At 48.5% G+C, this 22,473-nt stretch overlaps 2 protein-coding genes and 1 non-coding gene across 3 annotated transcripts; 1 reads left to right on the top strand and 2 right to left on the bottom strand.

Moving 5' to 3' along the window:
* The first annotated feature begins 318 nt into the window (after positions 1-318).
* GAMT (guanidinoacetate N-methyltransferase) lies at positions 319-7,551 on the top strand. The gene is made up of 6 exons (XM_033136782.1): positions 319-505; positions 2,384-2,529; positions 3,379-3,442; positions 4,835-4,902; positions 6,859-6,969; positions 7,217-7,551. The coding sequence occupies exons 1-6, from the start codon at positions 319-321 to the stop codon at positions 7,352-7,354; spliced, it is 714 nt and encodes a 237-aa protein (XP_032992673.1). The 3' UTR covers positions 7,355-7,551.
* Positions 7,552-9,155: 1,604 nt separating this feature from the next.
* On the bottom strand, positions 9,156-17,022 carry NDUFS7 (NADH:ubiquinone oxidoreductase core subunit S7). The gene is made up of 7 exons (XM_033136907.1): positions 17,015-17,022; positions 16,561-16,785; positions 15,339-15,459; positions 14,222-14,401; positions 11,306-11,352; positions 10,380-10,468; positions 9,156-9,365 (listed from the first exon to the last, which is right to left on the bottom strand). The coding sequence occupies exons 1-7, from the start codon at positions 17,020-17,022 to the stop codon at positions 9,268-9,270; spliced, it is 768 nt and encodes a 255-aa protein (XP_032992798.1). The 3' UTR covers positions 9,156-9,267.
* Positions 17,023-20,758: 3,736 nt separating this feature from the next.
* TRNAN-GUU lies at positions 20,759-20,832 on the bottom strand. Its single transcript has one exon. It is a non-coding gene; the product is annotated as a tRNA-Asn (tRNA).
* Positions 20,833-22,473: the final 1,641 nt, after the last annotated feature.

Genomic DNA, 22,473 nt, shown 5'->3' with positions numbered 1-22,473 from the left:
TGTCTACCTTCTTCTTTAGATTTTATATATATCCGGCACTGGGTGAGTGCATGCAAGAGTTATCCAGCAGGTGTCCCTTCCTCCCTTTCCCATTTGGAAATGGGCGTTGCAAAATGAGGGGGGGGGCCGAATCACCCTTCCCTTTTCAACTCAGCACTCCTGATATGCACAGTCAGCTGTTTTCCCCCTCCCCTTCGCCCCCCCCTCATCTATTTAAAGCCAGCTCCTAAAGAGTTCAAGGAGGTTCCTGCTGGGATCTGTTAAATATCCAGCTCTCTCTCTGTCTTTCTCTCTCTGCCTCTCCAGCCGCAGCCCGACATGACTTCCTCTTCCAAAACCACCCAGCCAATTTTCCTGGAAGGGGAGAACTGCAAGCCGTCCTGGAAAGAGGCTGCAGCGGGGTACGACACGACGGACACCCACTTGGAAATCATGGGGAAGCCGGTTATGGAGCGCTGGGAGACCCCCTATATGCATTCCCTTGCCTCTGTGGCAGCTTCGAAAGGTAGGAACGTGCATTTGTGTTTTGTTTCGCTGCATTCCGCTTCCCCCCACCCTCCCTGTTGCATCCCCACAACGACCCTGCGAGGCAGGCCATCCTGAGAGGCCAGCGGCTTGCCTGCAAGGTAAGTGGTGAGAAAGGAACCCGGTCTCTCCCTGGTGCCAGCCTGACCACGCTAAATCGCAATGCCGTGGCCGTCAGAGGTGTTGGGGGGCAAGACTACCTTCGAGGGGTGTTGTTGCCGTAGCGCACCAGTGCTCTGAATTCCCCGTAGCGGCCAGAACTGGCGGACATTCCACGAAGCTGAATGTTGCGAGATTCGGGAAAGGCAGGGTTAAACTGTGGAACTCCCTGCCACAGGAAGGAGGCAGTAATGCACCCGAATACCAGTTCCTAGAAACCGCAGGGAGGGAGAGTTGTTCTTGTGCTCGGGTCCTTGCTTGCGGCCCCCGTGAGAACAGGATGCTGGGGGGCCAAAGGGGCTTGATCCTGCAGCCAGGCTGTCCTGACATTGCCTTTCTTCTGGTTCAACATTGCCAGCCTGTCCTAAACGACTCCTTGTCTAAAAGGCTCTGGGTTGCACCCAGCTGTAACCTCTGCCCCAGAGTAGACCCGCTGGAAGGAATGCTCCGAGGTTAGTCATGCCCATTGATTTCAGCGGGTCTCCTCCAAGTAGGGCTAGCGTTGGCGGAAACGCATTCCCTCTCTGGCTGCACCGACCCCCTTACGTTTAAAGCACATTCCGCTCCCACCCAAGGGGAAAAAGAAAAACCTCGGGAACTGTAGTTTGCCCTGCAGAGCTACAACTCCCAGCACCCTTTAAGCTACCATTCCAGGGATTATTGGACGTGGGCAGAGCAGTGAAGGAATGTGCTTTAGCCTTTTCCGCCCCACACCCCAAGTCTTCCAGGCTGAGACCTCCTTGTGTTGCAGCAGAGTTAAGAATAGCCACACTGCAAACTATCTCCCCCTTTTTTAAAAACAACGCTTGCCTGCGGGTTCGATTCAGGGGTCGGGCTTTTCCCGACAGCTGCAGGCTGAGACGCAGGATACAAGCCTAGGGGAAGAACGATTCTCTAGGACAGAGCAAAAAAATCTAGATTTTTCTTACGGCACCTATATATGTTAGTAGTGAACTCTGGCCTTCTCGTCTTTAGCCAGAAGGCCAACACACACACACACACTTGCTTCACCGACTTTTGCCTCTGGCAATATTTAAGGGGGGCATGCCCCTCCCCCAGTTGATGGGCAATGCCATTCAAACGGCATCCGTGCTCCACATCTTGTGACTGATTATGCGGGGCGGGTCTTACCTGGGCCCCCTCAATATTTGGCACCCCTGCTTCCAGACTGATCAGGCATGTGTTTGGGGGGCAGCCGATTTAGAAGCCAACTTTTGAATTGCATACCCGATATGTTTTCTTGCTTGCATTGCACTTGCTGCCTGCACTGAATTGTAAGTAAACCCTTTGTTTAATAGTAATAAAAGCAATTTTATTATTTATACCCCTCCCGTCTGGCTGGGTTTGTTTCATCTTACTTAAAAAATGTGTGCTTCATTCTATGCAACGGGTGTGTGTGTGTGTGTGTGTGTGTGTGTGTGAAGAGGTGAAGAGGGGGGGTCAGCTGACCCCAAAGAAAAGCTATAAAAAGCTGCAATTGCCTTATTCCTGCGCTTTAGCAGGCTGCAAAATGTAAGAGCCTTTGACTCCGCTGAAAAGGCTTCGCAGCCCATTCACTTTTTCTATTTCTCTCTCTCTCACACACACACAAATGTGGGATAGGAGGCTTAAATGTCCCTCTGCAGATTTAACCCTCCTTGGACCGCTCAAAGAGTCACGGCCGCTAACCGGACCTCCTTGCTCTTTGTGTCTCACTCAGGGGGCCGGGTGCTGGAGGTGGGTTTCGGCATGGCGATCGCCGCCACCAAAATCGAGGAGTTCAACATCGAGGAGCACTGGATCATCGAGTGCAACGAGGGCGTTTTCCAGCGGCTGCAGGAATGGGCAAAAACACAGCCTCACAAGGTACATTAGAAGAGTCCTGACGCGGGTGGCGCTGTGGGTTAAACCACAGAGCCTAGGGCTTGCCGATCAGATGGTCGGCAGTTCGAATCCCCGCAATGACGGGGTGAGCTCCCGTTGCTCGGTCCCTGCTCCTGCCAACCTAGCAGTTCGAAAGCACGCCAGTGCAAGCAGATAAATAGGTACTGCTCCGGCGGGAAGGTAAACGCGTTTCTGTTCGCTGCTCTGGTTTCCCCAGAAGCGGCTTAGTCATGCTGGCCACTTGACCCGGAAGTTGTACACTGGCTCTCTCGGCCAGTAAAGCAAGATGAGCGCCACATTAGGTCAGACACGACTGGACCTAATGGTCAGGGGTCCCTTTACCTTTTTAAGGCTGAATCAGGTCAGGTCATAGAGGGGTGGGAGTGAGATATATCTATAACTATATCTATATACTGTATTTTACTACATTTTCTGTTTTACAACTCGAAACATTCCTTTTATACATACCCCTCCCCACCCTCCCACTATATATAAGGGTCTGGTGACTTCTGTTTCAGTGTATCTGAAGAAGTGTGCATGCACACGGAAGCTCATACCAAGAACAAACTTAGTTGGTCTCTAAGGTGCTACTGGAAGGAATTTTTTTTATTTTGTTTCAAGGTACGACTGTATACAAATTTTAATAATGTTTTCCTGATTCAATTTTAATTCTTCTTCCGAGTCTTCTTTGCTCTCCAACAACCCCTCTTCGGCCCAAATAAACAAAGCAGGTTAAACAGGAGTTGGGCAAACTTTTCTGAGCCGATTCCCAGCTGCTGAGTCAGTTGCGCGGTCAGTCATTAACCTCCTCTCCTCTGCTCTGGTCCCAAGGTCGTCCCCTTGAAGGGGTTGTGGGAGGACGTGGTCCCTACTCTGCCCGAAGAACATTTCAACGGTAAGCGAGAGACCCAATAAAAAGGTTTCTTTCCTCTCTCTCGTGACCCCAGAACTGGTGGGCGCCCAACAGGAGCTGAACAGGCCAGGAGATTCAAGACGGGTCAAATAAAGCCCTTCCACACCCTGCGCAAACTGTGGAACTCCCTGCCACAGGAGGCAGTCACGGCCAACTTGGATGCCTTTAAATTGGATTAGACAAATTAATAGAGGGGAAAGGCCATCAATGGCTAGTAGTCCACTAGGATGGAAGCTATGTTCTGCCCCCATGGTTGGAGGCAGAAATGCTTCTGAATTCCAGAATAAGACAGTGTTAAGTCTTTCTGTCTTCTGCACAAGAGTCTCTCTGCTGTGAGCATATATTAAAATAAAACCCCACATTTTTTTTCTTACTGTGTATGCATTAATTCGCACCCAGTTCCCAGTTCCTGTTGTATTTGCTGCACTGTTTGGGGGGGGCAGGTAGGTATGGAGGACTCCCTGGTCCTGAATGGGGTGACTGTGCCCCTGAAGGACCAGGTGCGCAGCCTTGGAGTCATTTTGGACTCACAGCTGTCCATGGAGGTGCAGGTCAGTTCTGTGTCCAGGGCAGCTGTCTCCCAGCTCCATCTGCTACGCAGGATGAGACCCTCCCTGCCCGCAGACTATCTCGCCACAGTGGTGCATGCTCTGGTTATCTCCTGCTTGGACTACTGCAATGTGCTCTCCGTGGGGCTACCTTTGAAGGTGACCTGGAAACTACAACTAATCCAGAAAGCGGCTGCCGAGACCACATAACCCCGGTCCTGAAAGACCTACATTGGCTCCAAGGACGTTTCCAAGCACAATTCAAAGTGTTGGTGCTGACCTTGAAAGCCCTAAACAGCCCAGTATACCTGAAGGAGCGTCTCCACCCCCATCGTTCAGCTCCGAGGGCCTTCTGGCGGTTCCCTCCCTGCGAGAAGCGAGGTTACAGGGAACCAGGCAGAGGGCCTTCTTGGTGGTGGCGCCCGCCCTGTGTAACGCCCTCCCATCAGATGTCAAGGAAATAAACCAACTATCTGACTTTCAGGAGACATCTGAAGGCAGCCCTATTTAGGGAATTTTTAAATGTTTGATGTTTTATCGTATTTTTAATATTCTGTTGGGAGCTGCCCAGAGTGGCTGGGGAAACCCAGCCAGATGAGTGGGGTATGAACAACAACAACAATTATTCTTATCCCAATTTTAAAAAATCATCCCTTCCATGCTTGTTGTGGATGATGGGAGCTGTAGCTCAGCATCGTCCGGGGGGCCAGATGTTTCCCCACCTCTGGAATAAAGAAGTCCACCTCTTGCTTTAGGAGGTGTGGGAGACTCCTAAGTTGGCAAACTAACCTCTCCTGCTTTCCTGTTTCTTTCCTGCAACCTCCAGGTATCCTCTACGACACGTACCCTCTCTCGGCCGAAACCTGGCACACTCACCAGTTCAGCTTCATCAAGGTAAGGCATGACGGCACTTGCAAGAAGCGAGGTGGCTTCCTAAATTTATTGCAGACCCAATTTTGGAGGCCCCATTGGCGAAAGCGTGCCTTGGGTTACAACCTGTTTTTGTTTACAAACGGACCTCCGGAACGGATTATGGTTGTAAACCAAGGTACCACTGTAATTGTTATTAAGAATAATAATACTTTTTATTATTATTTAGGAAGCGGGGGTATTTAGAGAAGGACCTCTGGTGTCAGGCTTTTAATGGCATTGTTGTTGTTTAGTCGTTTAGTCGTGTCCGACTCTTCGTGACCCCATGGACCAGAGCACGCCAGGCCCTCCTGTCTTCCACTGCCTCCCGCAGTTTGGTCAGACTCATGTTGGTAGCTTCGAGAACACTGTCCAACCATCTCATAGAATCCTAGAGTTGGAAGAGACCCCAAGGGCCATCCAGTCCAACCCCTGCCAAGCAGGAAACACCATCAAAGCATTCATGACAGATGGCTGTCAAGCCTCCGCTTCAAGACCTCCAAAGAAGGAGACTCCACCACACTCCTTGGCAGCAAATTCCACTGCCGAACAGCTCTCACTGTCAGGAAGTTCTTCCTAATGTTTAGGTGGAATCTTCTTTCTTGTAGTTTGAATCCATTGCCCCGTGTCCGCTTCTCCAGAGCAGCAGAAAACAACCTTTCTCCCTCTATACGACATCCTTTGATATATTTGAACATGGCCATCATATCACCCCTTAACCTTCTCTTCTCCAGGCTAAACATACCCAGCTCCCTAAGCCGTTCCTCATAAGGCAACCATCTGGTCCTCTGTCGCACTTTGGTCAGACTCATCTTAGTTGCTTCAAGAACACTGTCCAACCATCTCGTCCTCTGTTGCCCCCTTCTCCTTGCGCCCTCCATCTTTCCCAACATCAGGGTCTTTTCCAGGGAGTCTTCTCTTCTCATGAGGTGGACAAAGTCTTGGAGCCTCAGCTTCAGGATCTGTCCTTCCAGTGAGCACTCAGGGCTGATTTCCTTCAGAATGGATCGGTTTGATCTCCTTGCAGTCCATGGGACTCTCAAGAGTCTCCTCCGGCACCATAATTCAAAAGCACCAATATAAACCACATGTCTGAAAACAGTACAGAAACAAAGTCCAGAAACCTTTTTGTCTCTCCCAAATGACCTCAGACATTTCTCTGCCAGGTCGAAGGAAATGGGGAGCCTCCCCTTTGTCTCTTTGCTCACAAATAATAATAATAATAATAATAATAATAATAATAATAATAATAATAATAATTTATTTATACCCCGCCCATCTGGCCGGGTCTCCCCAGCCACTCTGGGTGGCAATCCTGCCTCAAGGGCACATTTAAGATACGAATAGGGTGAGCCTGTGACCTGGATTCAGAAATTGAGTAGTTATCATAACAAGAGTGACCAGGGTGCCCAGGTAATCCAATCAGGTAACCTGGCAGACAGGTTGTAAACAACGCACTCAGATTTCTGTTGTAGTCTGCCCCTTCTCTGATGTATGTATGATGGATTGGAGGGTGGTCTTGGGCTACACCCCTTCTGTGATGTATGGAGGGGCGGTCTTGGGCTCCAGGGTGGGCAGTTCAAAAGTCTAAATAAGGGCTTGCACACCTTTGTCCTGGCTCCTCCTCCTCTCTCCTGCGTGTGGGATGGAGCACCCTGTTGCAAGAGCTTTAATAAAGATCAGGCTTACTAGCTGCTTTGCTTCTCAGTATTTTTTGGTTTGCCTCTGTTATTTTCTCCTACTGATAGAGAACCTAAAAAAGGACTCTATATGGGCTCTTGGGTACCCCATAAGGGAAAAGGAGCAGGGTTTTCCCCCCCTTAATAACACTCCTAACCTCTGATACGGGGATGCAACCAGGACAAAAAAAACCCAGCAAGGCGTGGGGGGGGGGGGAAAGAGCCCCACAAAGTCTGCCATAACTCCCCCCCTCTGCTGCAGGGCCACGCTTACCGCCTTCTGAAGCCCGGAGGGGTCCTCACCTACTGCAACCTGACCTCCTGGGGAGACCTCCTCAAGAACAAGTATTCGGACATCGAGAAGATGTTTCAGGTGAGTGTGAGGGAGGGCTTCGCAGGTGGGTGGAGACCAGGGAACAAGACCTCTGTGTTCTTGCAGAAATTAGATTGTTATAAGAAAAAAAAATCTCTATGGAAAAGCACGTTTTAAAATTCCCTGCTCTCTGGCACCCTCTGGTGTCGGATGTTCATAGTGCATTCAAATTGCTGGTTCTTTACAACCGCGTGTTGTGTGTGGTGGGTTTAAAGTCTCCTCAAGGCGCTTTCCTCCCGCATTTTAGGAAACGCAGGTCGAGCACCTGGTGGAGGCCGGTTTCAAGAAAGAGAACATCCACACGGCCGTCATGGACATCGTCCCTCCGTCCGACTGCAGATACTACTCCTTCCCCAAAATGATCACTCCCGCCCTCATCAAGTAGAGCTGTCAGCCCGTTCCCCAACCAGCCAGCTCTCCGAGGAAGCAGGAGCAGCCGAGACGGTCCCCCCTTTTGTGGCCAAACTGATGTCGGGGAGGGAGATGGCCTCTTGTTTTTGGAGCCTCCGGGCACATGGACACGAGCCCTTTAGCCCAAAAAATGGGCAAGCTGTTCTGTCAATCAAGAGAATTCCTTTCCACTTTGCCTTCTGTGTCTCCTTTCCTCTCTGCCGAACGGCAAACTGGGTGTAGCGCGGCGCCAGAGCACCGCATGCAGGAGGTCCCTGGATCGTTCCCCTTGGTGGCGTCTCCGCAAGCAGGGCTGCGGAATACCCTTCGCTGCCTGCAAACCCCACACAGCCCCTGCCGGTCCCTGTAGATAGATGGGCTCCTGGTCTGACCCGGCACGCGGCCAATCCCTGTTCAAACATGCCTTTCCATTCAGAACCACGAGGACTGGGAACTTGGCTTTCCACGTGCCGCAGCTCCCTGCAGAAGGCCCCGGGGATGGATCCCTGACACCTCCATGCGGGAGAACGGCTGCCAGCCAGTGCAGACAGTACTAAGCTGGATGGATCAGTAGTCTGGCCAAGTAGAAGTCACCAGCCTACCCTCTGTTGCTGTAACAGGGCTGGCCAGAAGGCTCCAAAAGCAGGTGACTGGTCCATGCAGCCTAATAATAATAATAATAATAATAATAATAATAATAATATTTGTACCCCGCCCATCTGGCCGGGTCCCCCCAGCCACTCTGGGCAGCTTCCAACAAATATTAAAATACATTAAAATATCACACGATGACTACTCGGTCTGGCAGCAGCGCTCCAAACAGGTCTTTTTACATACACCTCCTCCCCCCCCCTTTTTTTAACCAGAGATTGAACCCAAGGCTTCCTGCCTCCAAACTTTTATTCCCCGAGCAAACAGGCTGACCTTCTGGAAGTCGACCTGAACAACCCTGGGTCTAATCCTGCTCTTGCTATCGCAGTTTCTAAGATTTATATCCCAACTTCTTCCTAAGGAGCAGCTCGAGTCGGTGGGCTTAGTTCTCCCCTCCCTCGTATAATCTTCACAACAACCCTGAGAGGTAGGTTAGGCAGAGAGGGAGCAGCTGGCCCGAAGCCACCAGTTGCAAAATGTGAATGGTGTGTGTGTTAGCGTTCCCGGAACCTCAACTTGTGCTTTTAAAAAGAAAAGCTCCTAGTTCTCATGATGGTTGTTGTTCAGTCGTTCAGTCGTGTCCGACTCTTCGTGACCCCATGGACCAGAGCACGCCAGGCACTCCTGTTTTCCACTGCCTCCCGCAGTTTGGTCAAACTCATGTTAGTAGCCCTCATGATGGTAATATGCCCCAAACCTTTGAAGGTGACCCAGAAACTACAACTCATCCAGAATGTGGCAACTAGACTGGTGACTGGGAATAGCTGCCGAGACCATATAACACCGGTCCTGAAAGACCTGCATTGGCTCCCAGTACACAATTCAAAGTGTTGGGGCCGACTCCCTGTTAAGACCGTGTTTGTGGAAGACAATCTTACTCGGCTACGAGGGTTTGCCAAAGAGAAAAGAGAAGAGACACCTGGAATAATGTGTCCAATTCTGGGCGCCGCAATTTAAGAACGATACTGACAACTGGAAGGTGACCGGAGACGATCAAGGGCCTGGGAACCATGCCTGATGAGGAACGGTTGAGGGAACTGGATATGTCTAGCCTGGGAAAGAGGAGACCAAGAGGAGATAGGATCACCTCCAACCCCTTGACCATTCTGTGAAAAGAGGCAGGCCACTAAACCAACGTACTCTTATGTTTATCTCTCTATATAATTGCAAACTTGTAGAGAAAGCCATGTGCAAAATGCGCTAAACCACGTGCGCCACTGTCGTTTTCGGGGCCCGCCGGCCAACGTGCCGTTGCTACTACTTCCGGTACCAAATCTGGAGTCGCTTCTCCCGCTTGATCTTGCGCTGCAGCTGCAGGATCCCATAGAGGAGAGCTTCGGCTGTCGGGGGGCAACCTGCAAAGAGAGGGGTTCGCAATCAGACCATCGCTGGGCAGAGGCAAGGCGGATGTCCGGGCCGGAACCTCCTTGCCCACCCCTTGTGATGCATAATGATACTAGAATCGTAGAGTTGGAAAATACCTCAAGGCTCATCCAGCCCAAGCCCCTAAGGGATAACAATAGCGATAACGATCTGTTTTCTATATGCTGCCCATCTAGCTGGGTTGCCCCGGCGACTCTGGGCGGCTCCCAATTATGAAACACCAAACAATAAAAACCTCCCTAAACAGGGCTGCCTTCAGATGTCTTCTAAAAGTCAGATAGTTGTTTATTTCCTTGACATCTGATGGGAGGGCGTTCCATAGGGCGGGTGTCACCACCGAGAAGGCCCTCTGCCTGGTTCCCTGCAACCTCGCTTCTCGCAGGGAGGGAACTGCCAGAAGGCCCTCGGAGCTGGACCTCAGTGTCTGGGCTGGACGATGGGGGTGGAGATGCTCGGAAATGTACTGGGAGCCAATGTACTGTAGGTCTTTCAGGACCAGTGTTATATGGTCTCAGCGGCCACTCCCAGTCACCAGTCTAGCTGCCACATTCTGGATTAATTGCAGTTTCCGGGTCACCTTCAAAGGTAGCCCCACATAGAGCGCATTCCAGTAGTCCAAGCGGGAGATAACCAGAGCATGCACCACTCTGGCGAGACAGTCTGTGGGCAGGGGAGGGTCTCATCCTGTGTACCAGATGGAGCTGGGAGACAGCCGCCCTGCACACAGAATTGACCTGCGCCTCCATGGACAGCTGAGTGTCCAAAATGACTCTGCAAGGAGGCCTGATCTGAAGTCCAGAGACATCACCAGCCACTTTGGACTCCATGTCCTGGGCTGATGGGAGTTGGGAGTCTGAGGCGGCTGCAGGCTGGGGGAGAGCAGCCAAGGAGAGGCAGCTAGCAGAATCACAGAACTGTATAGAGTTGGATGGGTCCCCCAAGGGTCATCTATCCCAACCCCCAGAGACGCACGCCGTCTTGTCTACCTGGGACGTAGATGTCCACCGGCACGATCCGGTCACAGCCCCGCACCACCGAGTAAGAGTAATGGTAGTAGCCGCCACCGTTAGCACAGCTGAAAAATAACAGGGGGAAAAAAACGAGAAGGCAGTCCCAATGTTTTCGCCAAGCTAGTATTTACTATTTAAGTTAGCTTTTTGGTCCCGCAAACTCGCCCCCAGTGCCCCTGGCCCCATAGAAACATGATTCAGAATAGCAGTTTGCACAGCCCCCAAAGGAAGATAACAGTGCGATGAAATTCCAAACAGGAAAAAATTATTGCACGTGTTTGAAATCCAATTTAAACCACTTAAATTTGATTACTTCAACCAAACGGATGAGCTTTATTACGTGATACCAGCTCTTCAAAAAACGATTTGTGCCTTCGGCACCCCTGGCCGCCCCCCGAGGTGGTGCTGCTAATTTTGGGATACGTCGGTTTAAACGTTTCCCCCTCCACGGAAACGTCAGGGAGTGCGGCTTGCAGGAGGAGGAAAGATTCAGTAGAGAAGAAGAGTAGAGTTTGGATTTGATATCCCGCTTTTCACTACCCGAAGGAGTCTCAAAGCGGCTAACATTCTCCTTTTCCATTCCTCCCCCACAACAAACACTCTGTGAGGTGAGTGGGGCTGAGAGACTTCAAAGAAGTGTGACTAGCCCAAGGTCACCCAGCAGCTGCATGTGGAGGAGCGGAGACGCGAACCCGGTTCACCAGATTATGAGTCTATCACTCTTAACCACTACACCACACTGTAGAGACAACGGCAAAAGCACGTCAAGGACTAGAGTTCAAATCACGGGTGACAACCAGCGGCAGGGAGATGAATGGAGGTTATAAGCTTGAAAAATGATTACAAAGTACACCGACTTTCCCCGACGGAAATAGGAAGGAAATATTTCCTTTTTTCTTTACCTCCCCATGGAGACTACGTAGCGCGGCTCAGGCATCTGGTCGTACACCTGTCGAAACAAAACAAGACGACACGCTTTGCATTCTGGAGTCGCAGTTAATGAGCTGCAAGAGACCTGGATCTGCAAAGCTTAGTAAGCCTGCCATTTTCAAAGTTTATTGAATTCGTACACCGCCCTTCATCCTACGATCTCGGGGCGGTTCGCAGGATGAAAACACAGGATAGAAGCACAAAATAAATTCTTAAAAACAACAACACCACAAAACACCCACACCCCAAAACACATTTAAAATGTCGCAGAACATCAAAGGCCTGGTTGAAGACGAATGTTTTCACCCAGCGACTAAAGATGTATACAGTGGTACCCCGCAAGACGAATGCCTCGCACAACGAAAAACTCGCAAAACGAAAGGGTTTTGCAAGTTTTTAGTTGACTCGCGAGACGAATTCGTCTATGGCTGTTTTTCGCAAGACGAATTCGCCTGGCGAGGTACCACTGTGAGCCGCCGGAGCCGCGTTTTAAGGCTGCAGCGAGCGCTGCAGCTTTAAAACGCGGCATCGCGCCATAGCTAAAAAGGCTTACCTTTTGGCTCCGTTGGGGGGGGGGTGTTTTCCGCGCCGCGTCCGCCATTTTGGATCGACTCAGACATGCGCAGTCGATCCAAAATGGCGGACGCGACGAGGAAAACACCCCCCCCCAACACCGGAGCCAAAAGGTAAGCCTTTTTAGCTACGGCGCATTTTAAAGCTGCAGCGGGCGAACAGTTTGCTCGCTGCAGCCTTAAAACGCGGCGCCGCGGGGCTCCGGTGCCGACCGGCGCCCCCAGACTTTTTTCCCATAGGAACGCATTAATTAAATTTTAATGCATTCCTATGGGAAACGTGTTAGAGATTTCAGTGACCTACTGCAGAAAGGAAATGCAGCTGTTATCTTTAAGCAATTAGTAGTTGGCAGAAAGCCCAGATTGCTCTCTCTCTGACCATTAGCAAGCACCTGTGATTGGTCAGTGGAGTACTTAAAAGAACTCAGCTTTCTCTGAGAGGGTGTGGTAGGTGCTGGTGTGTGGCGTTAGGTTGATGAGAGAGAGAGAGACAGAGAGAGGAAAAGATTTTATGTTTTGTTTCTTTTATTTTGTAAAGTCTGTAAATAGTAACTTATGGATGCTAGTTGCTTCAATCAATAAATACTGCATATAGTTATCCAGTGAGTTGCTGAGTTCCTGCGTTGAGCTGTCTAGTCAATTTCACAACAGCCAGAAGCTTCCAGAAAGGCTGCGTCTAACTCTGCTGTGTCCAGGAATACGTTATACTCCTGACACTAAATCCCAAAGGTTATGATTGTCTTAAGAAAACGGTGCCTTGCAAGACGAAATTTCCGCAAGACGAAAGTCTTGCGGAACGAATTAATTTCGTCTTGCGAGGCACCACTGTATTGAAGGTGCCAGGCAAACCTCCCTGGGGAGATAATTCTGCAAACGGGGAGCCACTGTAGAAAAGGCCCTGCGCTCGGGTTGCCACCCTCTGGACCTCTCATGGAAGAAACCTAGCCTACTGTACGAAAGCAAAATTTGCATATGTTGCCCCGCCCACTTTTAAAACAACAACAACATTTTGTTGTTGTTTTCCCAGCCACTCTGGGCAGCTTACAGCATATATAAAAACATCATAAAACATCAAACATCTTTTTAAAAACTGAGTATATTATATAGCCGTACCTTGGATCTCAAACGCCTCGGCACCCAAACAAATCTGCTCCCAAACAACCAAAACCCGGAAGTGAGTGTTCTGGTTTTCGAACTATTTTTGGAAGCCGAATGTCCGTCGGGGCTTCTGATTGGCTGCAGGAGCTTCCCAAACGTTTTGGAAGGTCGAATGGACTTCCGGAACGGATTCCGTCCGACTTCCAAGGTACGACTGTACAGGTTATAAACGAACCAATAAATCAATAGAATCTAATTAATAATTGCTTCTGCCCTTTAAAACTTTGTACTCTGCCCGAGAGCCATGTTCCTTTCTGGGGGACATCATTATTATTAGTTTCTATTGGTTTATTTATAATCTGTATAAGATATTCAGTTTTTTTAAATGTTTGTTTCATTGTGTTTTTATATGTGCTGGAAGCTGCCCAGAGTGGCTGGGGAAACCCAGCCAGATGGGCAGGATACAGAAATAATAATGTAAGGCTCTCAGTTGTTGCTCGTGAGTAACCAAGCGGACTCCGTCACTTCTTTTCTCAGTTCTTTATTGTGCAGATATTTACAGTGCGGAGCATAAAGGTTCACGTCTGTCTCATCCTTCGCCAGAGTCCGGGAATGACTCCTTCCGGTTCTTTGCCCAGCATAAAAGCCGCGGGATGCGGAACCCCCTCCTACCATCCCTGCGCCTGCCCCCCCCTCTGTGCAAGTGGGGAGACGGAAGAGGTGCTTCTCCCCACCCCCACCCCCCACCCCCTTGCCTGCTCAGTGCGATGGCTCTCCTACCCTGGCAGAGCCCTGGTCCGCACTTCCCTGGTCCGGCTCTCCCTCCCCACTAGAGGGGCCACTGCCTTCTGCACTAGAAGAAGAAGAGTTGCTGAAAAGGTGGGGCGGGGGCTCGCGATACCCAGAAAGCCCCGACACCACTCTGCGCTGACGCGAGGGCAGTACCCTGACAAATAATGATAATGATCATAATAATTAAACAGTTTACAGTTATGCCCAAGTTAAAATAACCGCCAGCCCCGACTAAACATTTAACCAACCCCAACAGAAGCAAAACAGAGGAACCCAAACTAAAAAGAGTTTAAAACATTTTGCCTTTGGCCCTGCCCTCTGCCGGCAGGCGGCCCCCGGAAGGGAATGCGGCCCTTGGGCCAAACCAGCGTCTCCCACCGTGCCCGAAAGGGCTGCTGCCCCTTGGACGCCAACCCGCCTGCCTACCTTCCGGAGGGCGGGCGCCATCTTGTTGGTGAGCGTTCCCGCCACGATCATGACGTCGGCTTGCCGGGGGCTGGCTCGGAAGACCACCCCGAAGCGATCCATGTCGTAGCGGGGGGCGGCCATGTGCATCATCTCGACGGCGCAGCAAGCCAAGCCGAAGGTCATCGGCCACAAGGAGCTCTGCGGGCGGAGGAGCAGGGAGAGGACGCTCAGCACCGGGGTGGAATCGATTTTAAATCAAATCGATTTAAATCACAATTTATTTACTCATTTTAAATTGTTTTTATTAAAAAAATTTACAACAAGTTTTAGCACAATCAAAAATTTAAATTACATTTAACGTTTTACGACTTCCCTTTCTGGTTCATAACACATTTATTTCTTGCTGTACTTTATTGGAAGGGGAAAAAATAATCATTTCCTTAATAACAATTTAAACAATTTATTTAACCAAAACAATAACGTTATAGCATATTTCCAGTTACAGGTAGGTAGCCGTGTTGGTGTGCCATAGTAAAAACAAAATAAAAAATAAATTCCTTCCAGTAGCATCTTTAGAGACCAACTAAGTTTGTTCTTGGTATGAGCATTCGTGTGCCTGCACACTTCTTTAGATACACTGAAACAGAAGTCACCAGGCCCTTATATATAGTGGGAGAGTGAGGAGGGGTATTACTCATAAGGGTGGTGGGAATGGGTGACTGGCTGAACAAAGTCATTGGATTCTTATCTCATTATACATGACAAAGCTATCTTTAGCCATCTCACCCCTTGCTTTTTCCTGTAATATTTTTTTAAAAAACACCTTAGACTGAGTTTTAGCACACATACATGAAAAACTTAAAACAAATCCTTATTTCTTGATGAACAGCCTTTGGACTATAATGTAACTTAAACAGAAAACTATCTTTAGAAAGATTTCCTCCCCAAAAGCATTTTATTTAAAAAATCCGATTTAAATCAAAAAAGTCTGATTTACATTTTTTTTAATCTGATTTTTTTTTTAAAAAAATCCAATTTAAATTTTAAAAAATCTGAATTTTTTTAAACTAAGTCTCCAGCAGCAATTAAACAAAATAATAATAATAATAATAATTCTCCCAAAGTTGCCACTCACCCGCCGAGCCCAATTGATCAAGTCGTCTAGCTTGGTGATGACGTATTCCCCCCGGCTGCTAGGAAGGTAGGACTTCTTCTGAACGACGGTGCTGGCGCTCTTGTGCTGAAGCTGAGCAGAACTACGTTGGAAAAGGATACCGTCAGAGCACCGTTCCCTGCCGAGGAATCGCAGGGGTTTGGGCTAGATGACCCCCTTAGCACCCACCCGCAAGGAGTTCGGTTTCGTGGCTCTCGTTATCGCTCCAGGTCGCGAGAGCAGCCCTGCTGGTTTCCGACCGGAGTCCTGTATGAGCAAGAGCCGGGTGCGAATTATGGCACCCAGCGCCGGATTGAGGTTTGGCGAGGCCCTCAGCTACTGAAGGTAATGGGGCTCTTTATGTCCAGCTGTCCTTTGTCAACAACAAATTGCCGCTGGTTTTTTGTGTTGAATATATGCTATATATCAAGAAGGCTGATTGCCGAAGAATTGATGCTTTTGAATTATGGTGCTGGAGGAGACTCTTGAGAGTCCCATGGACTGCAAGAAGATCAGACCTATCCATTCTGAAGGAAATCAGCCCTGAGTGCTCACTGGAAGGGCAGATCCTGAAGCTGAGGCTCCAAGACTTTGGCCACCTCATGAGAAGAGACGACTCCCTGGAAAAGACCCTGATGTTGGGAAAGATGGAGGGCACAAGGAGAAGGGGGCGACAGAGGATGAGATGGTTGGACAGTGTTCTCGAAGCTACTAACATGAGTTTGGCCAAACTGCGAGAGGCAGTGGAGGATAGGGGTGCCTGGCGTCCTCTGGTCCATGGGGTCACAAAGAGTCGGACACAACTGAACGACTGAACAACAACATATGCTATATAGCATTTTATGGACCTAATAGGTATCTCAAGCCATTTGAACTTGTTGCCATGCAACCAGTCCATGCAAAATGTAGGCATGGAGTTCGCCGTCTGCCCCAGAGCGTTTTTCCAACAGGAGGTTCCATCTGTCAGGGATTCTTTCGCCGCAACCCCTGTATTGCAAGGGGTTGGGCTGGATGAGCTTTGGGTTCCCCTTCCAATGCTACCATTCTACGAGGTCCCCACTGAGTTCGAGGAGAGGAGATTGGAAGCGAGGTCTCCCTGGTTCGCGGCTACCCCACGGCGGCTCTTAAAGCTCCTTTCCGCCTGCCCCACCGAATCCCCCCCAGGCTGCCCAGCAAAAGAGGGGATACGCGGGGTTCGGCCTACCTGTCTGTGCTGTCCGTCACGGGCGTCTGGTGGAGCGAGCGAGCAGACGCGCCGGACGCCGCGAGCGGCCTGTTCGGGGAGAGCGAGAAGTCGTGGGTCTCAAAACGGGTCTCGTGCACAGTGCTCAAAATCAGCACCCCACCCAAAGTTACATCAGCATCCTCCTTTAGTGGGGCAGACCTACCGCTCTTCTGAGCAATTCTTTTTCCGGTGTATCGGATGAGTCTGCGGGAACAAAGGGGTGCCCTCTACCCCCCGGGAGCCACTGGCCTACACAGTTACTTGAGACAGGTGGGTAGCCGTGCTGGTCTGCCATAGTCAAAACAAAATAAAAAATTCTTTCCAGTAGCACCTTAGTAGCATCTTAGTTGGTCTCTAAGGTGCTACTGGAAAGAATTTTTTATTTTATTTAAGTTACTTGAGAGTAAGCCTCAAACAACTTGCTATTTCCCACCTTCCCATTTCGACTCTTTGGCACCCTATCTGCACAACCTAGCAATTCCAAATTATAGATATGCTTTTACTCTCGCAAGATCGAATGTCTTGCCCTCGGCTGGACTCGAGGGACGATTCCAACAGATTCCACACGAAAAACGCTTATGTCCCTGTGGAGATGGCAGCCCCGAATCGGTGGCGCATGCCCTTCTGGCTTGCGCTCTTGATCAAGACTTGAGGAGTGAGATTATATCACCCCTCTTTTATTGTCCATTCCGGGTCGCCCAGCCACTGCCACCGTGTCCTTTCTCTTGGCAGATCAAGATGAGAAGGCAACAGCAAAGGTGGCAAGGTTTTTAGCTGGGGCAATCAGAATAAGGTCAAAACCCTAAAATGTATTTTATATAATTGACTTTTTATTTCTGTTCTTCGTATATTGTATTGCTGTTTTATTGCTATGGCCGATGGTTGACACAAATAAAGATTCATTCATTCAACTTGCTTCAGTAGAGCATTGCAGGGTTAGCTTCGCTTAGGGAACAGAAATGAAATGAAAACCAGACACACGTCTTACTTTTAGGGCTCAGAACGATTTACGTCCTTCTGCAAACAATTGCTGTACCCAATATCATCCTGTTCGGAGGAGACCCGCTGGAACCAATGGGCACACCTAACTTACGTACATGAATTCCAGCGGGTTTACTCTGAGTAGAAGTTAGTGGGATTTGAAACCTCACCCCCCCACCTCCCCCCATTTACCAAATGACTGAAAACGGCATCGCTTTGCACGTTCATTAAACTTCGCTCAGCAGCGTCGGTGTATAAAGAACCGAAATACATAATCAAACAATTGGGCTCCAAGAGAGTGAGAAGTGTCTTAGGCACACTTACCTCCAAAGGGACAGGCCACGCGGAGCGACACGGGAAGCTGGAAATAAAACAACAGCGTTGTAGATGAGAAAGGGCATATCTTATATTTTGGAAATGTACATCCAGTGGTTTTTTTCCCTTTAATTTTTTGGGGGGCCCCCAAGAGAGCGGGGCCCTAAGCTATAGCTTGTTTAGCTTATACGTAAATCCGGCACTGATTGGGGGGACAGAACCAGCGTCCGGGCACTGTGCCTGAGCACCTGTTCCAGTTGCCTTCGCCTGACATTCCCCCCCCCCCCTGCCCACCACTTTCCAGTCACCCGGGTGACCATCTCCAGCTTCCTAGCACAAGGCTCATATTACCAAGACCCATAACAGAGTACTCCCTGACTGCTCTTCCAAGATCTGGGGGCAAAGGCCTCTCGACAGCCCATAAGTCTTTTCTGGGTGCAGCCCCCTATCCCCCAAAAGTCAGCGCAATGCACCTGGGAGTCAAGTTCTCTTGAAATGAGGACCCCAGAGTTTTTTTTTCTCTCTCTCTCTCCACCCCTCCCTCCAAGAAAACCCTTTTGTATAGCTTAAGCGGCTGCTTCGACCTGCGGGAACTGGGTTCAAATCCTCCCACTCAGCCGTGAAGCCCGCTGGGCGAATTGGGGTGCAGTCACTGCTTCTCAGTCTAACCTACCTCACAGGGTTGTTGTGAGGAATGAAACGGGAGGGGGTGGGGGGAAACTCGTTACGCCGCCTCAAGCTTTTTGGAGGATACAAGAGACGAGAAACAAATGTAATAATCATAATAATAAGAACAAAAAAAAATCCTTCCAGTAGCACCTTAGAGACCAACTAAGTTTGTTATTAGTATGAGCTTTCGTGTGCATGCACACTTCTTCAGATACACAGTGTCTGCATGCACACGAAAGCTCATACCAATTAACGAACTTAGTTGGTCTCTAAGGTGCTACTGGAAGGAATTTTTTTAAATTTTGTTTCGACTATGGCAGACCAACACGGCTACCTACCTATAACTAATAATAATAAGCATCTTCCTGTCCTAATTCTTCAGTTGCAATTGCTTTGGGTTTTTACTGGGTATTTACACACTATTTCTTGCACGGAAATGGGTGCAGTATTTTGATTTCAACTGCAATCCACCTTATTTCGTAATGTGCGTAATTGGAATTGGAAAACGTACAAAACACAATGATATAAACGTTAATTTTAAAAGCCGTGAGGCAGGAGGGAAGGAAATTGACAGGCTCTAAAGAGCCAGGGAAATAGAAGGGGAAGAAATGGAGGCTGTGAGAGATTTCACTTTCTTGGGTTCCATGATCACTGCAGATGGTGACAGCAGTCACGAAATTAGAAGACGCCTGCTTCTCGGGAGGAAAGCAATGACAAACCTAGACAGCATCTTAAAAAGCAAAGATATCACCTTGCCGACAAAGGTCCGTATAGTTAAAGCTATGGTTTTCCCAGTAGTGATGGATGGAAGTGAGAGCTGGACCATAAAGAAGGCTGATCACCGAAGAATTGATGCTTTTGAATTCTGGCACTGGAGGAGACTCTTGAGAGTCCCATGGACTGCAAGAAGATCAAACCTATCCATTCTGAAGGAAATCAGCCCTGAGTGCTCACTGGAAGGACAGATCCTGAAGCTGAGGCTCCAGTACTTTGGCCACCTCATGAGAAGAGAAGACTCCCTGGAAAAGACCCTGATGTTGGGAAAGATGGAGGGCACAAGGAGAACGGGACGACGGAGGATGAGATGGTGGGACAGTGTTCTCGAAGCTACTAACATGAGTTTGGCCAAACTGCGGGAGGCAGTGAAGGATAGGAGTGCCTGGCATGCTCTGGTCCATGGGGTCACGAAGAGTCAGACACGACTGAATGACTGAACAACAACAAAAAGAGCCAGGGATGTTCGAAGCAGGGTGTTATGATGTGAACATATATTATAAAATGGAAAATAAATAAAAATTATATTATTATTAATAATAATAATGAAAATTCCAAGCTCCCGGCCCTCGAGGTCCTGAGTCCCCAAAGGGATTTGCTTGGCCCCCTCACCTATTGTGACCCCCATAAAGTGGGGGAGGGGGGAGCTCCTGGTCCCTTGAGCCTCCCTGCCTGGGTGGGTCAGCCAGCACGGGAAGCCCCCCCCCCCCACAAAAAATACCCCCAGCCCCCTCCAGCCCAGCCCCCAACTCACCTGCCAGAGTCGCCATTTCTGTAGCCCTTCAAGCCACCTTCTCCCTCCCTGGGCGGAGCCAGGCGGGTGCTCCTCCCTAAGCGCTCCGGGTAGGGAACCGATGCCGGCGACGCTACAGTTCCGCCCTGCTAGGGTTCCGCTTCCGCTTGAGGCGCCTGCTGCTGCTGCTGCTACTGCTTCTTATGCTGTTGCTGCTGCCACCTAGAGGCGAAGGGGAGGGATAGCAGGCCTTCCCCGCTCCAGGGTTTTCTAGCTCCAAAAGCAGCCCCTTTGAAATCAAAATTTAAAAAATTCCTTAGAAACCAACTAAGTTTGTAGTTCCAAGAAAAAGACAAAAAATATAAAAAGAAAGGAAAAAGGGGAAAAAAGACAAATAATAAAAAAACGAAAAAGAATTAGTCAAGTGCACAAAATAAAAATTAAAATGTGCTTAAATATAAAATATGCTTCCTGCTTCGTTGCCGGCGCGGCCATCTTGGTTTTGGGCAGGGGCTCCCTTGCCCTTTCCCTGCATATCTTTGCGTCCTAGTTTTCTATCCACCAATCCATATTCCTACCAACCTCCCTGGATGCAATCTCGCGCGCCCCAAGCTTGCAAAGGAGGCATGCATTATTATTTAATTTTTGCCAAAAAATAAAAATAAAAATTTAAGGATTTTTTTTAAAAATGGAAGCTTCCCACCGCGTCCCTGGGTGGGCTCGAACCACCAACCTTTCGGTTAACAGCCGAACGCGCTAACCGATTGCGCCACAGAGACCCAGCTGCCTCCCTCGCTGCCACCGCCGCCCTTAGGAAGGAGGAAGGCGGAACCGCATTGCACATCCCAAAAGCAGCAATTGCCAGCTTCCTTTCTGTGTGCAAGGTCAAAGGAAGGTTTTCATTCTTCCTACGAACCAGGGGAGGCCAGCTAGCCTATGTCATTATTGATATTGTCATTTAAAAAAAACAAAAACCCAACAACAATATTTTATTGATTTTCCAAAAATAAGCAAAAGAAAGAATAAAAATGCAAAAAACAACAACAAATTGACTTCCCTCTAATCCCTTCCCTGGTTCCATTATTTGTCAACATACCGCATGTTTGCAACATATTTAAATCACCTATCATCCATTCATTGCAAAATTGCAATTGCTTTTAAATCCCTGCTAATGCATTAATTAACCTGTGTGCGATGCTTCTATATATAAGCAAAAAACACCTTCCATCCTTCCGTAAATCCATTGTCGTCTGCTTCTTAATTCCATTGTCAGTTTTGCCGATATTACTATCTTTATTTTATTTTATTTCATTTTCACTGTCATACCTATTGAGTATTTTATACACAAAAATTATACAATCTACAAACTACACACTAAAAAACTAACAAACACAAACCACCCAAAATAAACACATATAACTTTACCTCTTCTCATATGTTCTTTCCTCACATTGTAGTGGGACTTCCTCCCATCTCCTCTCCCTGCGTCCCTTGTCTAATCATCTTTAGTAATTTCTAAACTTCTTAAATTCTAAACATCCTTTATATTTTCTAAACATATAACTAAACACCTTAATCACTATTCTTTTTTATTTAACACATAGTTACCTAATTATTTAATCTTATCCGTCATAGTCTTTCTCATCCTCTAATTTATCCACGTATCTTTTAATCTACAGCCTATCTTTCCTTCTAGTTATATCTAACTTTCAATCATACAGTGCTTTTTTAAATACAATTTTTAAATTTCATCTTTAACATCTTATTTTTATTGCCACAAGTCACGCAAGTTGATCAGCCCATCCTCTTTTTACTCCCATAAACAAGAGCCTGTCATTTATCATTATTCCCCATGAATCAGAGGAGCCTAACCGGCCTATTATATTATTATTATTATTATTATTCCCAGAAGCCAGAGCAAACCGTTCATTATTTACTATCGATTATGGATCCCCTGATTAGCCTGCTGATTTATAGAGCTAATGTTGGCAGTGATGATAGCTGGTTTGATTTATGCAATTCTTAAATTGTTGCTTTTTTATGGGCTTTCAGATGTTTTGTCAAATAGTTTGATCTTGTTCCGGCTCCCTCCCTCCCTGTTCACCACCTTGCCCTCCTCCTGAAAAAGCGGTCTATAATAAATAGACTTGAAATAAACCACTCTGTAAATCGACGATTGCAATCTCAACGCAGCACCCACGAATGGGCAGGTCTTCGCCCCAAGAAGCTTACAGTTAATCTATTTAGGCCAGCATGTTAATTATTTCGTTATCACATTAGTATCCCCGCTTTTCCCAAGGACATGGTTCTCCCCCTTCCTGATTGACCCTCATAACAACCCTGCAAGGTGGGTTAGCCTGAGAGACAGTGAATGGCAAGGTCACCCAGTGAAATTCAGGGCTGAGGGAGGATTCGAACCT

This window comes from Lacerta agilis, chromosome 18 (genome assembly GCF_009819535.1).
Source record: "Lacerta agilis isolate rLacAgi1 chromosome 18, rLacAgi1.pri, whole genome shotgun sequence".
In the NCBI taxonomy this organism is placed as follows: Eukaryota; Metazoa; Chordata; class Lepidosauria; order Squamata; family Lacertidae; genus Lacerta; species Lacerta agilis.
Note: the sequence above shows the minus strand (reverse complement) of the source record. Positions and strands in the feature narration are given on the sequence as shown.